Genomic DNA, 16427 nt, shown 5'->3' with positions numbered 1-16427 from the left:
ACAGAACAGCAACGCTGTGCTCACGGTGACTTTGAGCATTCAACAAGGACATCCTGAGGTAGTGCTATGTCCGAGCTGCTTTAGTAGCTACTCCAAGGAGCCAGACACAGATCCCTGCCTTAAGAAATGAATAGCCTAACAAGAGAGATGTATATGCACTTCAGTTCCAATGCAGAGAAGAAATGCTGCGTAGCTTAAATAAGGAAAAGTTCAGAAAACCTATGCTGGGAGGTCAGAAGAAGAAGTGATTACTTTTAGGAAAAGTTCAGTGGAGTAGGTAGCTTATAAAACAGGCCTGGAAGGATGAACAGGGTGTAGGATGAACAGGGTCCATGAGGAAGGGCGGGTGGCATGGAGGGAGCACTATTTCAGTAAAACAGCTGGGGAAAAAACAGCTGGGTAAACCAGCTGGGGAAAAAAGCACAGAACACGCATGCATGGGGAACAGCTGACAATCAAGTGTGGCTTGAAAAAAAAAAAAATCAATGTTTCTCATTCCTGTACTTTCCACTATACAATTTTGAACAATACTGAAAATGCTTAATGAGTTTTATACTAAAAGAAATCACTGTTACTGCAGAAGTAATCCAGCATTGCAAACTCTAGTATGCTACTGACAATTCTTTTTTATTTTTACTTTTGGTGGGGGGAGGTTATTAGGTTTATTTATTTACTTACTTACTTATTTTGGTGGAGGCACTGGGGATTGAACCCAGGACCTCATGCATGCTAGGCACACATACTACCACTAAGCTATACCCTCCTCTCTGTTATTAACAATTCTTTATGTTAATTCTTTACAAATATGGATATAATGAATACATGTTGCTATCTGTACCTGTGAGTCTTCTGCCAAAGATTCCTATGGGCTTCTAATTAAATATTATGATTCTCATTTCCATTTTTTATAAACAAATTTTATTTCGAGCTCCACAGCAACATTTCTTTAGCTTTATGATTTTTTACTTTCTAACTCCTCTACGTTCAATTACCAGCCAATTCTAGTACCAGTCTCTTCAAAATAACTACTTCCAGTTTCACCTCTTTAGCCCTCCTATAAATAATTTTCTGACGGAATTCTCTACCTTCAACATACTTCTTAAAATAGTAGAGGATCCCAGTAGATCTTTACCACAAAACTATACATTATCATCCAAGTGAATTCAACCCACCTGTAATCACACAATATTATGTCAAAGTAGTTCATTATCAGAGTTATAACATTTCCACTTACTGTCAGGGAGCTGAACTTCTCTGTACCGAACCAGCTGACTTGGAAGAAGAGGTTTTGTATGAGCATGCTCAATAAGGGTGTCTTCAACCATCTGCATAATTCCTAATGCAGCCTGTGGAAAGAAAGAGGTCACAGCAGCCCATGCAATATGAAAACAACACGCTTGTGAAATAAAAGTGGATTTTTAAATTTTAAATACATTTGATCCTATTCAAATGGATAAAAATTGAACTTGTCAATCTGCAATATAGTCAGTATGGTAGGGGTGAAGAGAAACAGAGACCCAGACAGTCATCAGCACTGATCTTGATGCTGGAGTGGTACTGGTGATAAGAAGTTGGTCCCAAGTGACTGACCATCATCTCAGACAGCTGGGGTTACAGCAAAGCAAAGGAGGTCAGTGTAAAGCTTTATTTTTAATAAAACGGACCTTGGTAAGAACCTTGTCTGGGCCACTTATTAGCACCTGACCTTGCATACTGTTTTGGAGGCAATACAGCAAAGTGGTACAGAGTGTGGGCTCTTGAGACAGATGACAACAGGAATTCTGGAATCTTTCCATGTTCTAAACTTCTGGTATGTACTATTTAATTTAATCCTTATAGGTCTAATTTTATAGATAAAGAAACTAAGCAAGAGAGATGAACACATTCAGAGGATTACATAACTAGTAGGTGGCAGAGTCAGGATCTGAATCTAGGCTATCTAATTCCTTACCATGTACTCCTATCCACTACACAGTTCAGCTTCCTACAGAGTAGGGATGCTTATTCCCATTTCCTCCAGTGATTGCACAAGGCAGGCAACAACACAGGAGATAGCCGTAAAAGTAGGTCCATAGTTACCCATGACCATTCTGCTTTCCCATGCCCTCTCCTACCTTCCTCCATAGAGCAGAGAAGGCTGAGTCAATGCTAATGTGCTTACACAACCACACAGTGGTGGTTAGTGGTCTTAGACCGACTAGGGTAAAAATTTTCTCTTGGACTGAGCCATAAAAGATTGCTAAAACCTCAGCCACCTACCTGCTTTGTTATGTTCCCATGGAGAAGGGCTTCAATGTGCAGCCGTGACAGGAGCTGAGGTATGAAGGCCTTAAGGCGAGGAAGGGTGACATCTGTAAACAGATGTAAGAAATAGTAAGCTCTACCTATGAAGTTTTTTTTTTTAAAAAACAAAAAATAAAAAAACTTTGAGATAATTTGAAACTTACAAGAGTTGCAAAAATAGTGCAGAGTTCCTGTATTCTTTTCACTTACATTTCTCTAACGTTAACATCTTTCACAGCCTAGTACAATGATCCAAACTAAGAAATTAACACTGGTACAATACTATTAACTAAAATATAGACTTTATTTGGATTTCAGTTTTTCCACTAATATCCCTTTACTGTTCCAAGATCTAATCCATGAACCTGCCTTGCATTTAGTGGTCATGTGTCCTTAGTTTCCTCCAATCTGTAACAGTTTCTTGTTCCTTCCTGATCTTTCATGACCTTACGATTTTTGAACAGTACTTCTCAGTTATTTTACAGAATGTCCTCTATTTGGGTTAGTCTAGTGTTTTCTCATGATTAAACTGAGCTTATGTATTCCTAGGAAGACTACCACAGAGGTAATGTGTCTTTCTCAGGGTATCACATTGGGGGCACACGATGCTGACATGCCGTACGTAGGACTAGTGATGTTAATACAGATCACGTGGCTAAGGTGCTATCTGCCAGATGTCTGTACTGAAATGACAGTGTACTGTTTTCATCTTTTGGTTATAAGTAAGTCACTCATGCGTACTCTACTAGCACTTAGGAAAAGCCACCTACCCCTCAATGGCTACTTTTCCCACTGTAATTTTTAAATATTTATTTTGGGGGAAATACTTTGAGTCCATACAAATATCCTGTCCCTTCTTAACTTTTACCCACTAATTCTAGCATCCAGTGGTGGATATTGCCTGTATCAATTATTATCATGGAATTCCAATAGTGAGTTTTCTATTCCCCTAGTTACTTTTACAGGCATTGATCTAATTCTTCAGTTAAGAAGAGTTGTCTCTTCTCTACTAGAACACCATACTAATAAACGCTATAATGGATGTTAAAATTAGTAACTGAAATTTAAAGACAGGCATGGGAAGGAAATTAACAAGTGCTTACTATGCATCACGCATTTTATAAATGTTATAAACTATCAAGTATGTGCTATTAAACCTGTTTTAAAGATGAGAAAACTAAAGTTAAAAAAATTTAAGCTTCCTGTCCAAAGTCAGCAAGCCAGTAAGTCACAGAGCTGCATCTGATCCTTAGTCTAATTTGAAAGTGCACACTGTTTCCACTCACTGCACTGTGCAAGGAGCCCCCTTTACTAGAGACTCTCAGTACTATCTGCAGACCTCTATCACAACACCTAGTCTCTCTGCCTCTACAAAAAGAATCTGTTTACACTTATGCACCTGAAATCTAATGCCTGGTGCATAGCACGCAGTCAGAAAATGCTGTTAGACCACACTGAACTCCAAGGTTCTTGCTACGCTGGCACTTGGATAGCTGACTGACTGAGAATCACATGGAAGCCAGCCTCTCACACTGAGCTATCTCCAGATTAAGCCATGTTGGCTCTACTGGATTATTGTGTGTGTGTATGTGTATCTCAAAACAGAATGATCATTTATTAGAGTAGAAAATGTCAACAAAAAAGTGCTGACTTTCTGTTTATAAAACACATTTTAGGAAGGCTTCACATACCTATGAGATACTTTAGAGCTTTTTCTGCTTAAAATTCATATACCACCTGACCCAGAATCTAATAAAAGGGGGAGAAACCCCCAAACTTCTGATTTTTGATCATGCTGCATGCAGGTTTAATTGCTCAAAAATATATTTTAGATCAATTCTTTGGTATTTTTTAAAAAGGTAAAATTTTTGCTATTAACCAGATTTGACTCATAACCATTTTGCAAAGAAAGGTATATTAACTGTCCAGATTAAAAATGCATTTGATCTAGTTAATGAATTTTATATTATATGTGCCTACCCAATGCCTGAAGCAACCAATAAAATAATAGTTTTCAATACTGTGTTCTTGATTTGTTACTGAAGACATCAAAGGTGTAGTGATACATAATAAATAAGGACTTGTCATAAAAGATCACCAAAAATTCAATAGTATTCTTTTTTCTTATTGCTGAGCATGTAGGAAGAAAGATTAACTGGTAAAGCAATGCTGAGAAATGGAAAAGATAAAACACTAATAAAGGGTGATATCAGTCTACATTCTTTCCCCCAAAACAACCCTGAATTTAATTTCATTCCATTGAATAGGCATTCACTATACTAAATACTAAATAAAGAAGATAAAAGGAAAGTATAATCACTGCCCTCAAAGAATTTAGGGCTTTCAAGCAAAACCTCTGAAAACTATATCAAGGATTTTAGGAAAAAAGCAACAAAAGATGACTCTTTAGGCTTTACATATTTTCCATTTTTTAACCAAACTGAACAGATCTAAAAATGCCTAAGCATTCTTCCTGTGTGACTTTCCAGCTCAGCCTTTTTCCTTTTCTGAAAACTTTAATATTAACAAGGTTAAGTGCTTGGTTCAAAACATTCAGTCATCTGCAAGGAACTATGAATAGTAGTAACTGATTGTTATGGGTCTAGGTTGAAAATAGCAAATGTGGTAAAACTGCCTGAACACAAAAGTCACTTCAAAGGCCACACTGTTTTTGTCAGAAAAAGTATGCACAGCTGGCTTTAACAGATTACAAGTTATCAGAAAACATAAACCCTAGATAACAGGATAAATCAAAATGATTTTGGGAAAAAAAAAAAAAAAAAGAAGAAGAAGAAACCATCGGGTTCTATGTAGAATCTCACCATCCAGGGCTTCCTTTAATTCATCTTTAGTCCAGGCCACTTCAGTCATCAGCAAGCGGAGGTAGTACATGGCGTGCTGGTGAGGCTGTTCAGCTCGGAAATTGTTAAGAGATCGCATATACTAGTGAAGGGAGACATGGGTTCATTAATGTTATCAATCCTTTTCAAATCATTTCAAAAGAGCAGCTATAATCAAACTTCATTTTGCATAAATCCTATGTTGCTGGAATGCAGAGATATCTGCTTCTTGCTCCTCTTTGTAAATTTTCGTATTATGTAATTTAGAATGGGACTTACTCTTGTCCCCTCTCTGATCCTTAAACTAAAGAGTCTGCTTTTACTTTGTCCAGGCTGTTGCTTTATCCCCAGCATCTGACATGTACTCTAAGCATCTTCACTATGGGACCCCTTTTATTCCTCAGAAAGTTATCCTGAGTTTTCAGGACCTCCATCTCTTGGCATTCTTTAATTCTTCACCATAAAGTCATCCCAAAAGTCTCTTTAAACAAGCAACATGGATATGTATGTGTATGTATGTATGTGTGTGTGTGTGTATGTATGTGTGTGTGTATGTGTACGTAAAATACTGAATGTTTACCTGAAAATTGATCATTTCTTTTGGTGTACAATGAAGGTCATAGTTTGGCTTTTGAAGTAGCTATCCATCCCATATTTCCATTACTGGACCAACAGTGAGTTCAATTTAAGTGGAAGGTACATCAAGCCTAAATAGTCTGCCTTAATGTAACAAGGCTGTCATGATAGACTGAGGTCCCAACCGCAGAATTGAGCATTCTTCTTAATGAAGGTTGGATGAAACTATCCATGAGTCCCTGAAAGCCACTGGTTTACCTCAGGCTTCGCTCTGAAAAGTAAGTAAGTGCTGCAACTGTCCTAGCTCTGAGGGCCTACAAAGAAGGGGCCAGATGTTCACCAGAGTCTGCTGGGATTTCTTCCTGGGTAGAGTATAGGATTTAGCAAAGATAGGGTGAGATGACTGCCACAGGGTTGTAACACTTCTTTCCTCGTGACTTCTCTAAAAATGTTCATAACATGGCAATATTACCTTATAAATAAAAAAAACAGCACATTATAAAAATAAGTTCAGAAAACTTACTGCCTCTTTGATGATTTCAAATCTTTTTTCATCAATCTCAAAGGTAGCCATTTTCTCAATAATCTTCTTTAGCAAAATTGGCTGCTTGTCATTGTAACCTTTCACTGAGAGCTACAGAAAGAGTTCAGGGTATTAAAAGTCTAAAAACATCATGAAACAACTTAAACTTGACTTTAAAACATTTAGAAAATCCCCAAACCAAGTGTATCAAAATAAAAATAAAACAAGAAATTCAATTAATTTAACTTCTTTTAAATATAGTTTAATACTTAGTAAGATAACGTAATCATCTTTGTTTACTAATACACAAAAGCATAATTTTGCTTCTCTTAAGCAAAATTGACAGCAGGAAAACTCACCTGATGGCAAACTATGGCAGCACACTCTACACAATGAAAATTTAAGTTCTTATTAAATCAAAATTAATTACAAAATATGATTTAAGTTTAATCTTCAAAAAGAATCACTAAGGAATGGCAGGCTTAAGGTTTTTACAAGCATGTTAAGAAGGTAAAAATCATAGGGGAGTGTTATCTAGAAAACTATTGGCTATGTCCCCAAATTGTCTATATTTAAATATTTAAAAAATCATCTTTCAAGAAATCAGGTGGCCCCAGTTTTGTATTATGTGGCATTTTGCCACTTTTCTCATTCAATGTTGCCCAATAACGATCTATATGCCTCACTACTTGCTTGTTTGATGAGTTCTGCCAATGTACCAAAAGCCAATGGCAAAACAGATGTGAAGTGAGGAAACATTGTCTGGATTTTGCCTTAGGATAATTTACTTTAATAGTTTCTGAAAGCATAACAGTTTGAGAACCAGGGGAAGCCTATTATCATATTTCCTACTATTACATTGTCACATGGTGGCACCCACAGCAGTAGAGGATACATTGCAAGTAAAATACCTATGGAAGCCTCTACCTTAAGAAAAATGATAGGCAAGAATCTCAGAAGGAGTGAAGGTCACTGGCCATGAAAAACACATCACATACTGTGGGAACTATACTGACAACTAGCAGAAAACCCATCTTGTCACATATAACAAATTATTTATTTTAATGGTAATATGCTACTAAAACTCAATAGCGAAATATAAACCATAGATTATTACTTTTCTATTTGGATTTTATTTTGATCTCTCAGCTTCAAATTTCCCTGGACTCTGAAAATGATTAGGTTATACACGTTGTAATACATTACAAAACAAAAACTACTAGAAAATTCACTTGTGTGAAGAAAAAAAGTCACTGCAAAATAAATAAAATTTAAAACCCTAAAACCGTTTGTATAAGAATTAGAAAGAGGAGTACACAACACATGCTCTCATTTCAGCTGCTACGAAAATATACAATACATTTTCAAGAAAAGTGAAGATGAATGTGTGCCAGAAGACGGGTATTAATTTGGAAATGAGGTATAAATTTGGATATGTAGCAGAAATGGTCTCAAGACAAAGGATCTAGTTATTTCTTAGTGTATTTAATGTAATTAATAATGCTTCTTAAAACATACTTAAAAGAAGTTAATGACACATGCTTCAAAACAAATTGAATGAAAATGTCAGGTGTGTTTGAACACAGGAACTTTCTACTACCGTTAGCAGAAATACAGAAAGCTTATAAGTAAAATTCAGCACCACAATAGTAACTATGGGCATCTTTCATTTACAGATATTAATATAATCAAATATATGGAAAGAACAACATGCTTTCAGGATTAATATGTTAAACATTTCAAGCAGAGGAACATGCAAATAAATGTAGCACACATACATGTTCACAAGATGCACTGAACTCTACTAAATCATATGTTAGTGGAACTAATACTAACTTGAGTTCTTCAACCATTAAAAAGGTGCAAGGAAAAAACCATCAATCTTCTTGTTTTAAAATGCAGAAGTTAATAGTTTTCCCAAGCTCAACATAATGCTTAAACGGTGTGACGCCTTTTCTTTGGTTTTCATTTTACTTACAAGTATTGCATTCATTCCTGATGCAATGCCATAGCTCAAACCTGAGAGGCGTGCTGCATATGTATACTCTTTTAAATCATCCTTCAATAACCTGATAAACAGGTATGTCATGTTGCAATGGAGAGGATCAGCATAAATGTAGCGACTAACAAAAAGAAAAACAAAAGAAATGCTTTGATACCTCAAGCAGTGGCATGGTAATGAAGAAACATGACCGAAGAGTATGGATATGCAGCCTCATGATCTGAATTTCTAGGGAAACAATATAGGCCAGCCTAATGTTTTACAATGGCAGGAAGACTTCATTCTCTGTTGTCAAAGACCAAGACTTCAGATACAGAATGGGTGAGAGCTAAACCTAAATCAGGGTCCAATTTTGTTTGAGGAGAAAAATATGACAATCTGATGAAAGATGTTTAAAAAAAAAAGAAATCAAGGAAAATTTGCATAATATGAATGGATATTGCTGAATACTCATAGTAAGAGCTAAGTTAAAAATTAAATGATGAGAAAATACGATTAGCTACAAAGATTAAAAAAAAAGAAATTAAACTCATACCCTCAATCAAAAATGCTTCCATCAAATCAATATAAAAAATGTTGATGAGTGGAAGGCTCTAAGACGTGGGTACTTACATACATCCCATAGATGGTATTTTGGAGGTCATAGCTCAAGCCTGCTAGCTCTGCTGCATATGCATACTCGTTGAGTGAGTCTTTGAGGAGCTCAAGGTACAAATAGGCCATGTTACAGTGCAAGGGGTCCACATAAGCAAATGGGCTGGAAGAAAATGTTGACAGTAAAATAGCTGATTTATTACTTCCCAATGTGATGTGGCCTTTCAAGATGAATCAAGGAACTGAACACCAGTTAATATAATTTCCTGAAGATACTCTTTGAATTCTTGAATCTGTCTCTTCTCATGAGGGAAAAACAAGATATCTAAAGAAGAGGCCTGAAATATACCACGTGGTGTGCTGGTGTTGGTAAAGAGAAAGAAGGAATTGCTTACCCCAGATGGTGTAGCAGAACTGACAAGTCAGAAACGCAGGAGGAGGTATGGAGGGGGAATGGGACAAAATGCATGCCTACATTTAGGCTGATATGAGAAGGCATGGCTGACAGAGCTAATACAGCATCTGCATGTCCTCTTTCTCCCTCTAAGCAAGCCACACTCTTGGTGGACAGGAGCATGAGTTTGAGAAGTTTGTGTGCTAGGATTGTATGAATTTGAAAGAGAAAAACTGAGACCCATGAAAATGTTAGCTTATCTCTGAGTCCCCCACCAAACCAACAGACTAGAACACTGTCAGTAATTAATAATTTCTACCATATAACTGCAGCCAGAACTAGGAAAAAATATAAAAATAGGAAAATGTTTAAGTGAAAAAGAACAAAAGAGAGGAAACAATTATACTGAGAGAGCTAAACAGGGCAGCAGAGATCACCTAACTTAAATCTTCATTTCCCAAATAAGAAACACCATTTTCCTCATGTCACCTGGGTGGTGGCAGTTTAGTTAGGATTCAAATTTAAGTCAAATGACCTATGGATTTGGCTATGTGACACTGCTTACCTTTATGAGAAGCAAGCAAAAGATTCATTCATTCAGCAAATAAATACATTACTACAGTGCTAGGCAATTCTCTAGGTATCAGGAATAAAGAAGAAACAAATCAGGCAGAGTCCCTAACTTCAGAGTTTACAGTCTAGTTGGAGAAGACAAATAATAAATTTAAATATGATACATCAGGGGGTGATACTGTTATGGGCTAAAATAAAACAGAGTAAGAGGAATAGGAGTGATGGGTAGTGGTGGTGAGACAGGAAGATTTCTAATTTATAAAATTGTTATTCAAGGCCCCTCTGATAAGGTGACATCTGGGCCCAGACCTGAAGGAAGCCAAGGAGCAGGCGCTGGGGATATCTGGGTGGAGAAATTTCCAGGCTAAGGAAACAGCTAGCACAAAGGTCCTAAGGCAGGTGCCTGGCTTGGTTTGTCTGACAGCAAATTCAAAGTTTCATTCTATCTAAAGCATAGTAAATAGGACTCAGAGCAAATAGTAAATGTACTCAGAGCAAAGCCAACAATTCCATCAAAAACTGATAGTGAAGTAAAAATAGGGGCAAAATGCTTAGCCCCAGAGAATTAAAATCAAAGAGAAAATTCTACAGCTATACAAACATTCTCCACCTAGAAAATCTAAATGAATATACTCTGTCATTTAATTTTTTAAGTATTATACATGATGACAGACTTCCTTCTTTAGGCAAATAGCTCAGAAACTTACTGGCACAACTTGCAAAAGCAAAATCATCAAAACAAAAGAGTCCTTGAAAGGGTTCATCCCCACAGGCACCTTTAGGTGGAAGTGAAAAGCCAGATCAGGAAGCTCAAAGCCACAAGGCTCAAGCTCAGAGTGCAATCCCAAGAGGTGTCCTAAAAAGCTGCATCCATAGCAGCTGTGCTGGTGAGTTGGCGAGGGTCCTAAACTAACTCTTAAAAGAACAATTCACGTGGAATGCTTGGTTCACTTGTTCATTTAAAACATATTATTTTGTAATCAGATGTTATATGCTTAATATGGATCACAGAGTTTTAAAACTTTAAGTATGCATAATATAATCCTATTTCTGAAAAAGATTAAAAGGATATATACAAACAGAACATTTCTATAGGACTGTACAAGAAACCTAACAGTGTTTACCTCTAGGGAGACCAGAACACAGATAGGGGGATTGGTGGGAAGCAGACATTTTTAATTCTAAGAACTATGCTAGGCAGATTAGAGAATGCAAAAATGTCAAATGGTCTCTCAAAGGGTCTTCTGAAGCCAAGCATAGGACCCAAAAGGGAAAGTGTGATAAGTTGCTTAGAGTGTTAAAAATATCACTCTGAACTATGAAAAAATAAAACCAGCTTTGTAATGCTCTCTACCAACAATAAGCCATAATCAGAAAGCTCATGTTTGATGTGTTTTTGAAAAAAAGAAATCTCAGCATAGTTCTAGATAATTTATGAATCTCATGCTATAAAACACAATGTTTACATCCCTACAATCTCAACATACTTTCTACTTAGAGGTTCTTTTTCCCTTTTCCAAAACATGTAAAACACATCTAGCTTTAATTTCATGTCAAGCAAATCAAACAAAAATCAATGAAAAAGCTGATCATACTGAACATTATTAAATGATAGGTTTATTTTATAAGCATTCTAGTGAATTTTAGAAACATAAAATTATAGAGCACAAATTCAAACTAAAATTTGAATTGGGTGACATGCTTTATCACACAAATACATAACAGTAGACAGAGATGAACTGAAGATTTATATTGAGAAATCATTGCAACAGTAGTATTATTCATAAATTTTACTGAACATCTTCTTCTTTTTTATTAAATCTCTTTAAGCAACCAAGCCAGGAATAGGGAAAGCAGTATCTAAAGGCCCCAGACAATTAAATGGCTGGAAGGGACTCAAGATCATTTAGTAACTACTACCTCTTCTTCTGGGCAAGTTCCAGGAATACAAAATGAAAATCGTAACAACAAAAAAAAACCACCTCGAATTATTTAATCTTTCTTCAGTGAAAATTCTGGTGAGTCTATAGTCTCCCCAGATTCCAAAAGCCTGAAGTTTAGAAAGGTCCCCCTAATAGCTAACATAAATTATTTCAGTTAAAGGGTGTATGTATCAATGGAAAGGGAAAATTAACCTTGGTTCTTACAACAGGAGCAGCCTTCCCTTGTCTAGGCTAAATAATTCCTTTTATTTCCAGACATAGATCCTTAAGGAGGCAAAGAAAACTTTTAGAAATGTAATTATTACTTCTCATAGGAAGTCTTGTAGCTAGATCCATTTTACATACCTGAAAAATTCAAAGTTGAGACAGGCCTTGGGCAAGAAAAACTTATCATCTTGTTTGAACCAGAGTTTGCTCATAGCTGTATCCTGTAATGGAGAAAACAATTTGGTTAGGGAAATACAGACACATTCGGCAAAAATGTTCAATCAAATCTTAAAGAGGAGGAGGAGGACAGAGGCAATAGTTGAGTTTTGTTCTGAGAGGCGGCTGTCTCATGGCCTTGAAGCATACTCAGAGGGTCAGCTGGTGGGAAACTAGAGAGAAGACTGGTGATTCCAGAAGTAGAGAGAAATCACCCTTTTATCCCCACTCTGGGTTAAAGACATGAGGACACAGTGGAGAAAGAGACAGGAGAAGCCAATACCAACTGTCCTATCCTTCTCTTTTTGGACACCGGGAGGCAGATGCAGGAGTCCTTGATGGGTGGGTGAGTGGCAGCCAGCCTCCAAGGTGGGCCGCATGGATCCCTGTCTGCTGGAATTCACACACTTGTGTAGTCCTCTTTCCTGCACTGGGCCAAGGTTGGTCTGTCTGACCAACAGAACATGGCAGAAGTGATGGCATAATACTTCTGAGATTAGATTACAAAAGACAATCATGGTTTCCATCTTGATCACTCACTTTCCCTCTTGGGATCACGCACTTTGGGGGAAGCAGTTCCATGTCAAACAAATCTATGAAGAGGCCCATGTAGTGAACTAAGGTCTGCCCAAAACCACACAATTAAACTTGGAAGAGAACCCTCCAGGCCTAGTTGAGCCTTCAGAGGACCAAAGCCCCAGCCAACAGCTTGACTATAACACCATGAGAAACCCTGAGCCAGAACTACCCAAAGTGAGCCACTTCCAGATTCCTGACCCTTGGAAACTGTATGAGATAAAATAAATGTTTGTGGTTTTAAGCTGCTGACTTTTAGAGTAATTTGTTATACAGCAATGGATAACTAACACAGCCAAGGAGGAACAAATAAGCCACTCCCTTGAATCTCCACATCACTCATTCACACTACATTTTTAAAAGTCCACTTGAAACTACCTTGAAACTCTGACAAGAGGTATAACTGGTTTAACATTCTCCCTAGTTTACTCTGAGGCAGCCTATTTAAAACAAACAACAAAGTGGGGAGGGTGTAGCTTGGTGGGGAGGGTGTAGCTTGGTGGTAGAGTGTGTGCCTAGCATGCATGAGGTCCTGGGTTCAATCCTCAGTATTGCTATTAAAAATAAACAAACAAACCTGATTACCTACCCCCACCAAAAAAAAAAAGAGAAGTAAAAAAGCTTTCTCTTTGAATAACCTAAACTGTAACTCTTTAAAATGCCATTTTTAAAGAAAAATGGTTGTCTCATTAATAATCTAGTTGCTTGAGATAAACTAAATTTCATATTCCTAACATTGATTCTTGTCTCACTGAGTTAATCTGAATGTTACGTCATCTGAAGAAAAGAGAAAGAAATACGTTTGTCTATGGTGGTGAGTTTAGAAAGAGCTGGTTTTAAAGTTTAGAAAAGAAGATGTATTGTACTAATTTGATCCATTTTTCTACACAATTTACCCAAGGTGTGAAATAATGACATGAAAAGAGCATTCTGGAAAAGAAAAATGTAACTCCTCTCTCAATCATCCTTCCCACTAGCTTATAACTCTATTAACTTTATACAATCACTGTCAAAATGGAATTGTTTTTAAGGGAAGGAAATCCAACAGTTTTCCTTGGATATGCTCTCTTCCAAGCTTTAGAGATTCTCTTTTATCTCTACTTACATGATGCAGTATAAATCTACTTCCTTACTGGGTCTTCAGTGCACTGGAAAATAGGCCACTATCTTTCAAATTTTGTGGTTATAGTCCAGACTTGCTATCTTTTTCTTTGAAAAGAAAACAATTCTCTAGAGTTTATGTTGTTTAGTAGTTTTGTTTACTTGTTTGCTTTAACATCTTTAGCTTTTTAAATATTTCTTATATTCTCTCTACAACTTTTCTATTATCTCTAGGGTGTGAGTCCCCCAAATCAACATAGTATCAAATGCGAGAGACCATCTCTCTAGTCCCTCCCATGTAATAGGTCTGTCCTGTAAATTCAGTATCACTGATTCTAACATGTTACCTTAATGAGAGAAGGGTATGGTGTCGCATCTTTTTCTAATGATAAAATCTCAAAGTCTGTAGGAATAAATTCATTCTTCGTTGGAAGCTTAAATTTCCCATTCAGGTCAGCATTTTGCCATTTCTGGATGAATAATAAAACACACACAAAAGCAGTTAGAATCTGATTCAAGCATTTAAAAGGGTCATTTTGCTTAATAATTCAGGCCAATATTAAAGGGATAAATGTCACACAGCATTCTTTTCCATCATATATAAAGAGGCTACTCCCAAGATGTATTGATGACTTTACAAGAAACTTGAGTTGGAGTCCCTGGTACGAATCAAGGTTTTTTGCTTATCTATCTTTCCTCTTTACTCGTCTCTAAAATGACCAGCTGAGGTGAAGGAACAATCTGAGACTGTGGACCACTAAGTGGTTCGTGTGAAGATCATGTTTGCTCTAGCTCTTTAAATGCAGAGTAATCTGCACAGAGATATACTCGCACAACAGCTAGACAAGAGGTCATTTATACAAGGGTTAAACTTTCGGTTGCACTAAGTTTCTTGCATGTATGGCTTGAAAACTAGGTTAAAGGGCGCTTCTTTCACTTCAGCACTTCTAAAGGCCTGGCCCACTCTTCTCCGAGATGACCATGTGAACTTTCAAGCGAAGCCTTATGTTGACAAAAAGAGCAATGATACAATAATGAATAAAACATAGCCCCTCCTAAAGTGGAGACAGTATCCATCCCAGAAACTGCCCCCTGCCTGTGTTCAAAGCCTGCCTGTGGGCTCACAGAAGCCCTTGCATCTGTCTTCCATGCTCTCCACTTTCACCTCCTCCTGCCAGCCTTAGTGCCTTTGTGTCCCTGAGTACTTTGGACTTCAACGATTTTTGACCACTTCAGGCTGGGAGTCTGCTCTATAGCCCTGCTGGGCTGACAGACACATGAGAAGCTGGCTGCCATGCCATTTTTTCATGCAAAACCTAAGCCCCAGCTCTCCACCTCCCTGTCCACCCTCTCGGGATGTGATGGTACAGACAGTGCTGAGCCATCAGTCTCCACAGTCTGGGCGGGAGTTGGCTGATCTAGGGAGCTCATGTTCTTGTGTGCCCCTCATACGTCGGGCTTACTTGGAGATAAGGTAACCTTACCTTAATGACTTCATCTGATATAGCCTCTTGTTTGTACTGGGTTCCATACCACTCTTCTGTACGATCAGTTTTTCCTTCAAAAGATTTGGAAACTATTGCAACCCTAGAGATAGAAGGAAAAAAACAAACAGAAAAAAACCTATAAACTCATATTATATACATAAATTTGTAGAACCTGACTCATGAAAATGTGAAGAATATTAAAGAATGAGCTGAGTCTCTAAGACCCAGTAAGCCCTATGAGGCTTAGGCTGAAACGGCAATGTAAGTATAGAAGTCTCTGATCATGGTCTCTGTTGTCCTTTGGTAGCCCAACATTTTTGGGGTTAAAAAGTCCTTGCAGGAAAGATTCTTATATGAATGCTATTGACTAAAATGTTAAGAGTAGCTAGGAAAAAAAAGGAACAAAGTCAGTTGAAAAAAAGTCTTTAAAAAAAAGCAAAACAAAGTACTCCTTTCCAGGAACAGCTCAGGCTCAGAGTTACAAGAATGGCTAAGACAACTTGTTGGCTCATTCAGAGATCAAAAAAATCCAAAACACACTTTTATTATTACTTGCTAAGTCTGTACTTTTTTTTTCCTGCCTGAGACAACCATCAGCTGTATGTACACATGTACAGTGGCCTTCCTGCTGCTGAGAAAGGAGACAAGACCAAGAAGAATATCTCTAACTTTCTCTGATGGGGTAACAAACAGCCCAGAGGAGAAATCAGAAGGGAAAAAAAGCTCAGGGAGGGAAGGCAGAGGTAAAATAATGTCCAAAGATCAAGTAGAGGAGTAAAAGAAGCTCTGCACCAGTGGAACGCCCGCTCCTGTGGCGGATCATCAGGGACAAGTCTGCCTCTGTTACCTTTTAATGACCAAAGTTGGAATCATTTCACTCTGACCAGCAAATTCAACCCCAGGCTGGGACTGACCCTATTTTCAATCTTGTGGATAGAGTTCTAGGCCAATAGTTTGGATGGCTGGATGTAAAGTCACTGGTTTCACTTATTCCTCATGTCCCAATTCAGATAACTAGGTTCATGTCTATTCTTGCTTCTTCTCACCTGTCTTCCCAGAGGTTAGGTTCTAACCTCTGAATATCGTCCTCACAGATGAAAGCTCAATACTTA

The 16427-nt window shown here is 37.5% G+C and overlaps 1 protein-coding gene across 3 annotated transcripts in view; it reads right to left on the bottom strand.

The window, feature by feature from the left end:
* The window catches only part of IDE (insulin degrading enzyme), an 89015-nt gene that overhangs the window by 12158 nt on the left and 60430 nt on the right, over positions 1-16427 (bottom strand). For 2 of the 3 annotated variants that reach the window (XM_032491316.1, XM_032491318.1), the window contains exons 12-19: positions 15313-15415; positions 14176-14298; positions 12074-12156; positions 8837-8981; positions 6223-6333; positions 5106-5226; positions 2260-2351; positions 1235-1346 (exon numbers count right to left, since the gene is read on the bottom strand). In XM_032491316.1, the coding sequence (XP_032347207.1) occupies positions 1235-1346; positions 2260-2351; positions 5106-5226; positions 6223-6333; positions 8837-8981; positions 12074-12156; positions 14176-14298; positions 15313-15415 (890 nt within the window). Of the gene's footprint in view, positions 1-1234; positions 1347-2259; positions 2352-5105; positions 5227-6222; positions 6334-8200; positions 8346-8836; positions 8982-12073; positions 12157-14175; positions 14299-15312; positions 15416-16427 lie in introns of all 3 variants that reach the window. The other variant, XM_032491317.1, reaches the window with a different exon arrangement.

The sequence above is a fragment of the Camelus ferus genome, chromosome 11 (assembly GCF_009834535.1).
Source record: "Camelus ferus isolate YT-003-E chromosome 11, BCGSAC_Cfer_1.0, whole genome shotgun sequence".
Lineage (NCBI taxonomy): Eukaryota > Metazoa > Chordata > Mammalia > Artiodactyla > Camelidae > Camelus > Camelus ferus.
Note: the sequence above shows the minus strand (reverse complement) of the source record. Positions and strands in the feature narration are given on the sequence as shown.